A 6,743-nucleotide genomic window follows, 5' to 3' on the forward strand; every position below is an offset into this window, starting at 1 on the left:
ATTCACGCAACTAATGGAGTAGAAGACAATAAGTTTGTTAGACAAGCCACTTCTGGCATCTTTTTTTGGTATTGAAAAAAATGCAAGAAGCATTTCTGGCATCTTCGATTGGATCCATTAATGTCTTTTGAATTGCTTAGTCTCGTTGACGTAAGATTCTAGAAAACAGGTTGGCACGTACCGGCTGTTAATTTCAGCAAACACGAGAGAAGACTTCGAAATGTTTTGCCTTTCTACTTTAACCTTTGTAAATCCGAACCATCCGGTCTAATACTACTATATGTGTATTCAACCATACAAATACAAGCATTCATCTCTCTTCATACATTCTTATTCCTCAATCTTTGATTTGTACTATTTCGATACTATAGTAGTTGTTGTAATTAAGAGTTAGCATGGGGAAGGAGATGTTGAAGGATTTTAAGGTGGAGACTGTTCAAACTTGTATTGTGCAATCCACCGCACCCACAAAAGATTGCACGCTCAGAGTCTCCAACATAGATCTCACTGCTCCTGCCGTTAGTCCGGGGCACTTTTTTGTTTACAAAGGAGTGAAAGATAAGACATACGAAGAGATGGCAAGCTCGATTAAGAAGGCACTCTCTGAGACGATAGTATTGTTTTATCCAGTGGCGGGAAGGTTTGTCATCGGCCACAATGGTGAGCCTGAGATAGAGTGCAATAATCAAGGAGTGCCCTTCATTGTAGCTGAAGCTGACGCTGCCATTAAGGATCTTGATTTTTCTCAGCCAAGTTTATCTGTTGCTAAATTAATTCCTACCAGGCACCCTCTTCAAGGAGAATCTCCTCACTGTGTTCCTGTTATGGCTTTACAAGTAAGTATGTCTAGTATATATATCATGAATACATTTACTTGAAAGTGTTTAAAGATAAAATTTACGCTTAGTCTTAAATTACACATGCTAAGCAATATAGTAAGTTTATAGAATGTTTGTCAATTTTGAGTGTAAATACTTTTAAATCTAGAAGTGTATTCTTAATGTGACCACACATTAAGCAACATATTAAGCCTAAAAAATGTCAGGCAGCTCCGATTGTTTAACACTTTTAAGCCTAAAAGTGTAAGCTTAGCATGTGTGGTTTTAGCCGTTCAGATACGGTTAGTTTATTTACTTAAAAATTATTTTATATTATTCTGAAACTATTATATTTATTATATAGATAGGAAAATTTTATATGAGTTTATTTTGGGAATATCATGTTTATTATTAAATTTAATATTTTGACATGTAAATGGTTGATAGATAGTATGATTTTTGGACAGTCCATGAGTTATTGCACAAATTTATGGGTGAAAGCTGTGTAGTTGTAGTCTCGACATTTTGAATCATACTCTGTCATCAGGAATAGACCAATAAGGATTTAGAATGCAGATGTGAGGCCTTATAAAGAAATAGGGTCAGTAGAAAAAAAAATTAAAAAATAAACCCTCACAATAAAAATAATAAAGAAGAGGCAAATAGAGGACAAAAGAACAACAAAAAAGAAATTAAAAAAGTTAAAGGAAAAGAGAGAAAATAAAGAAAGATAAGAAGTAGGAGATCAAGTATGAATAAAAACAAGAATATAAGAAATAAGAAGTAAGAAGAATATAAAATAATTAAAAAGAATAAACTTATTTAAAAAAGCAATTATGAAAGACAAGTTTATGCTACATGCTTACACCATTACACTCTATGGATTGTACTATTGTAGAACTACTTAAATCCACCAATTCAATCTAGCAAAACTTAACTAATGTTTTACAATACTAGCAAGAATGCTTTGTTTGCTTAGCATATAGAAACATCAATTTTATGTGAATTTATTTTGGAAACATCATGTTTATTATTAAATATAACATTTTGACATATAAATGATTGTCAAAATCTGAAATGAAAGACAAATCTTTACTAATACACTCACACCATTAGACTCTATGATCTACTACCATTCTAGAACTCAATTCAATTTGGGATATGGTACAAAAATTAACTATTATTTTAGAATATAAAGCAAGCATGTTTTGTTTTCTTAGTACATAGAAACATTCATGATTTTAAGTGTGTTTACCTCAATTAAAAACATTCATGATTTTAAGTGAGTTTATTTTAAAAATATCATATTTATTATTAAATTCAATATTTTGACATACAAATGACTATGAAAATTTAAAATGAAACACAAAATTTTGAGAATATACTCACACCATTACACTCTACAATTATATCCACCAATTTAATCTAAGATATATTAGAAAACTTTAATCTGTTAGAGTACTAAGCAAGCCTGATTTGTTTGCAGGTGACGAGGATGAAATGTGGAGGAATGGTAGTGGGTTGTTGTTTCGATCACAGAATAGTAGATGGAATAAGCAGCTGCATTTTCTTTCAAGCATGGACAGAGGCAGCTCAAGGTCTCCCATTTTCCAATATTACGCCATGCTTTGAACGCTCACTCCTCAATCCCCGCCACCCTCTCAACCCTAATTTACTCCCCTTCATTGATACCCATTACATAGCACTACCTTTCTCTGCTCCCAGTCACACCGACCCTCCACCCCAAATCGGGCGGATATATCATTTGGATGCTCCCACACTTCTCCAATTGCAGGCTCTGGCAAACCAAACTCAAGAAAAACCCAGTGCTGGTAAACCCATAACAAAGATGGAGACAATTTCTGCCTATATTTGGAAACTTTTTGCTCGCGCACAGGCTTTAACTGGTTCACAACTAACCAGAATTGGTATCCCCATTGATGGGCGTGCATGCCTGAACCTCCCTCCTTCCTACTTCGGAAATGCGATAGCAATGCCTTTCAAGGAGAGTTATGCAGAGCAGATATTAGAGGACCCATTAAACAAGATTGCAGAAATCGTACACAACGTTATAGGTGAATCCCTGAACAGTGAATATTTCAGGTCCATTGTGGATTGGGTGGAGGTGAACAGACCCGCAGTGATTTTAGCGAGAGTGTATGCAGAGGAAGGTTCGGCTGTGGTGGTGTCTTCAGGAGTGAGGATTCCATTGTATCACTATGAGTTTGGCTGTGGGAAGCCTGTGTTTTCAAGTGTGTTTTTTCCATGGGGAGGAACAGCAGGGTACGTGATGTTGCAGGTGAGCCCCCTGGGAGATGGGAATATGGTGGTGTATATGCATATGGCCGAGAAGCACTTAGATGCCATTGAAGCTGATCCTGAATTTGTGCTCGTGAGGGCCAGTCGAATGAATTTCTGGTAACAGTTTGGAGGTTATAGTATAGAGCTCTAAGAATCATTGTTGTTAAGCTTTCATGTAGGATTCTTGATGATAAACTATTGTTTCTGTCAGTTGTATCCACTGTGTGGTAATACATTTTATAACCAGGTCCAAGTAAGCCAGTTGGAAGAATTATAATGGCTTTTTTCTCTGAATAGTTAATGAGAAAGCCCCAACTTTGCTTGAGAGAGAAGTCCATTACCCCAAAGACACAAGGTCTAGTTGACAACATATATCTTATGAAAGAAACTTTTAGTTTAAGGGAGAGAACCTATTACTTAGCATACCCTAATTTTACAATTTTGCATAATAACCATGTCTTCATATCTAAGGTGAGATATGATTCATTTTTAGTCCCTGCCTTATAGGCAAGAGATTAATGTTTTCACATAACTCATTTTCTATTAATCTCTCCTCGAAAAGAAAAGCACACCAGTAAAAATAAATGACTTTTCTTATATATTTAGATTTAAAAAATGCTATTTTTAGATAGTTTTCTTTTTTTCTCATTAGTTGTTCATATTTTTCTCAGTGGTTTTTTAATTTTTAAGATTAAATTTTGAAAAAAAAAAAACTATGGCCAACGAGCAAAGAGATCGCCTGGCTTAGTTATCACATACTAAGGTCTAACTTTTCAGATCAATTTTTTTTTATTTTCCGTTTCCCTTTTTGCATTATGACAATTGGGCCCACCACTATTTAGTGCCAGCCTCTTACATTATTCAGTTGAGATGACGTTAGTAAGTTTTATATTTAATAATGTTTTTATGTTATTTTTAAATATTAGATAAATTTAATTTTTAAATTGTTATATATTATTTTAAAAAATAAATTAATTTGATTTAATATATTTAATATTTATGTTAATTTTAGTAAATTAATTATTTTTGAAATTATAATATGTTATTTATTTAGTTTTGATTGTAATATGTTTTTCTTTTTTTAATTTTGATCCCAATTTGTTTTTTAATTTTTTTAATTAATCTTAATTTAGTTAGGGTTAGAATTAAACAATGTTAAACAATATTTACATATTTATATCTTAATATTTTTAAATATTTTTATACTATATTTAAAGTTAACATATTATGTTTTATTTTTAAGGATATATTATTTATATTTACAAAAACTGTTTTTACATAAGATAAATTTATTCACATTTTGAAAAAATTCTTCTTTTCAAATTTTATCCAAATCTAATTTCTATCAAACATGAACACAAACTCGAATCTAATATCTATCAAACAAGGTAAAAGCTAATTAAAGGTATTACTCAATTTTTAAGATAAGGAATATGAATTAAATAGATCAAGTATTATTTTTTATATGCTTTAAACCTAATTTTAAGAAATAAATTTGTGTTAATTTATTTACATGACAATGAACTTTCTTTTTTGATTTATCTTTTTGTATTTCAATGTTCATGTTTTCTATTAGAGTTTGGACTTTTGTTGTTTATTTTTTTCTTTAATGTATATGTACATTTCATCATACCAATTAAAATTTATAGAAAATAAAGTAGTTTTCTAGGTCTATAATTAAGAACCCATTTTGACACAATTAGGTAGAATGAAAAAATTATGGAATTTGGCTTTACACCTCTAATTTGCACATTTTGCCTCCATGCATAATATGGGGCTCAAAAATTTAGTAGATCTAAAACACCAATATTTTAAGATTTGCTTTTTGTCTATTGTTTTAGATTTACTTTTTGGTAATTGTGAATAGATTGACCCGATCACTATGGACAGCACTCTATTAATTTATCTTCATCACACATGTTGATTGCATGAGACAATTTGTGTATAATCTCCAAGTAAGTTTCTTGCCATGGTTCATGTGATTTTAATGCAGAGATGGTTATGGTTCTCAATTTTTGATCAAATTTTTTTCACATTTAATTTGTTATTTTTTGGGTTCTTTGTGTAATTATCACAGATGGTGTAGGGTGCAAGACTCAATTCAGTTTAATTTGTTGTTTTTTGGGTTCCTTGTGTAAGTATCACATATGGTTTCTTTTCTCTAAGATTATATTTTTTATATCATTTCCACATAAAAGTACAACCATCATGTAATATTTGGTCTAAATAATTAGGGTTAGTTTGGGAAACCATATATCTCAAAGGCATTTTTCTACTAATAGTATAGAGGAAAATATGTTCATACCTAGATATTAAAAGGAAATAGCACAAGGAACCACACAAAAATTGATAAGAGATTTCTCACAAGATGTGTGCAACATTCAAAAGAAGATAACCTAACAAGTGGACGACTATAAAGTTATACTTCTCTCAAAACGAACATGTGTCTAAACCCAAAATATATATAAGGGATAGTAGCCAATGCAACACTCAGTAAAAATAGGACTTCAAAACTTCTCAACAATTCAAAAGGCCTAAATCATGTATACTTAGGTTAATTTATCTTTGAGAAGGTAGATCCTTCCTTTTTTCTATCATTCAAAGAAGAAGTACACCAAAATATAGAAGATAATTTTTAAGAGATCCCATGTTAGAATGCTAGAGGAATTTTTCGTGAAAATAAAGACCTAGAAATGGGAGCATTTTAGGAACTAGATCTTTTCTTTTCATTGAAAATGCACGTTCCATCAAGGATCTCTAGCACAAATCATATTAAAAATTTGGGCTAAAATGGAATACCACCCTATCCAAAAGTGTAAGATAAATGAATTTTTGACCAGTATAGAAGGATCTTGAAGATATTCAAATCCATCCCCTATGGTGGATCTTCTCAATATAAATGTGATTTTGAGAGTAAAGAATTTGGAGGATAAGGCAATTATTAGGAAAGTATGGAATGCAAGGATTAATCTCTATTGTATACAATCATGGATGAAAAATACTATGAATGAAACCATATAAATAGGTCTAGTTTTGAAAGATTTTTAAACTATTATTCTTGTACAAAATATGCCAAGAGAAAAAATCTTGCAAAATCTCTTTTCGTGTTTGAATGATTACATGAATTTATACTCCAACCCCAGTCTCCTCATTTTGTTCCCACTTTTAAAATTTTTTGACCTTCTCCTTTTTGGGATATCCTTTCAAAGATCCCTTACAAACATAGATATATTTCAATATTAAAGAAAAATGAGAAATCTTTAGCTACACTCGAAAGATTAGATGAAAAATATATTTTAGATGATGAGAAGCTTAATATTAATATGTGTTTTATTCTCACAACTCATGAGACTAATATTGAATCAATAAACATTATCTTGAATTATGGTGTTTCACATCAAGCCTTTATTATGGAAAGAGATTTTTTTGAACTAGAGATATTTTTTCTCTCAATATCCTCCTATTAGACTATCTTAAGAAAATATTCTAGTAGTTTCTTTTGAGAAAAAACATTCCTCTCCTTGACTTAGTCAATTTATCAACCCCAATAATTTTATTATGCATTTAAAATTGATTAATCCCATCTAGATAAGCCCTCAATCTGCCTTGACTACTCAAATCTAT

General features: G+C 31.1%; 1 protein-coding gene across 1 annotated transcript; it reads left to right on the forward strand.

Moving 5' to 3' along the window:
- The first annotated feature begins 336 nt into the window (after window positions 1–336).
- LOC131039669 (coniferyl alcohol acyltransferase-like) lies at window positions 337–3,451 on the forward strand. Its single transcript, XM_057972464.2, has 2 exons — window positions 337–836; window positions 2,305–3,451. The coding sequence occupies exons 1-2, from the start codon at window positions 396–398 to the stop codon at window positions 3,238–3,240; spliced, it is 1,377 nt and encodes a 458-aa protein (XP_057828447.2). The 5' UTR covers window positions 337–395; the 3' UTR covers window positions 3,241–3,451.
- Window positions 3,452–6,743: the final 3,292 nt, after the last annotated feature.

This window comes from Cryptomeria japonica, chromosome 5 (genome assembly GCF_030272615.1).
Source record: "Cryptomeria japonica chromosome 5, Sugi_1.0, whole genome shotgun sequence".
NCBI classification, from domain to species: Eukaryota; Viridiplantae; Streptophyta; class Pinopsida; order Cupressales; family Cupressaceae; genus Cryptomeria; species Cryptomeria japonica.

Coding starts and splice junctions, on each gene's coding strand:
- LOC131039669 (XM_057972464.2), top strand. CDS start 396: ATGGGGAAGGAGATGTTGAAGGATTTTAAGGTGGAGACTGTTCAAACT. Junction 837..2,304: donor TTCCTGTTATGGCTTTACAA/GTAAGTATGTCT, acceptor ATTTGTTTGCAG/GTGACGAGGATGAAATGTGG.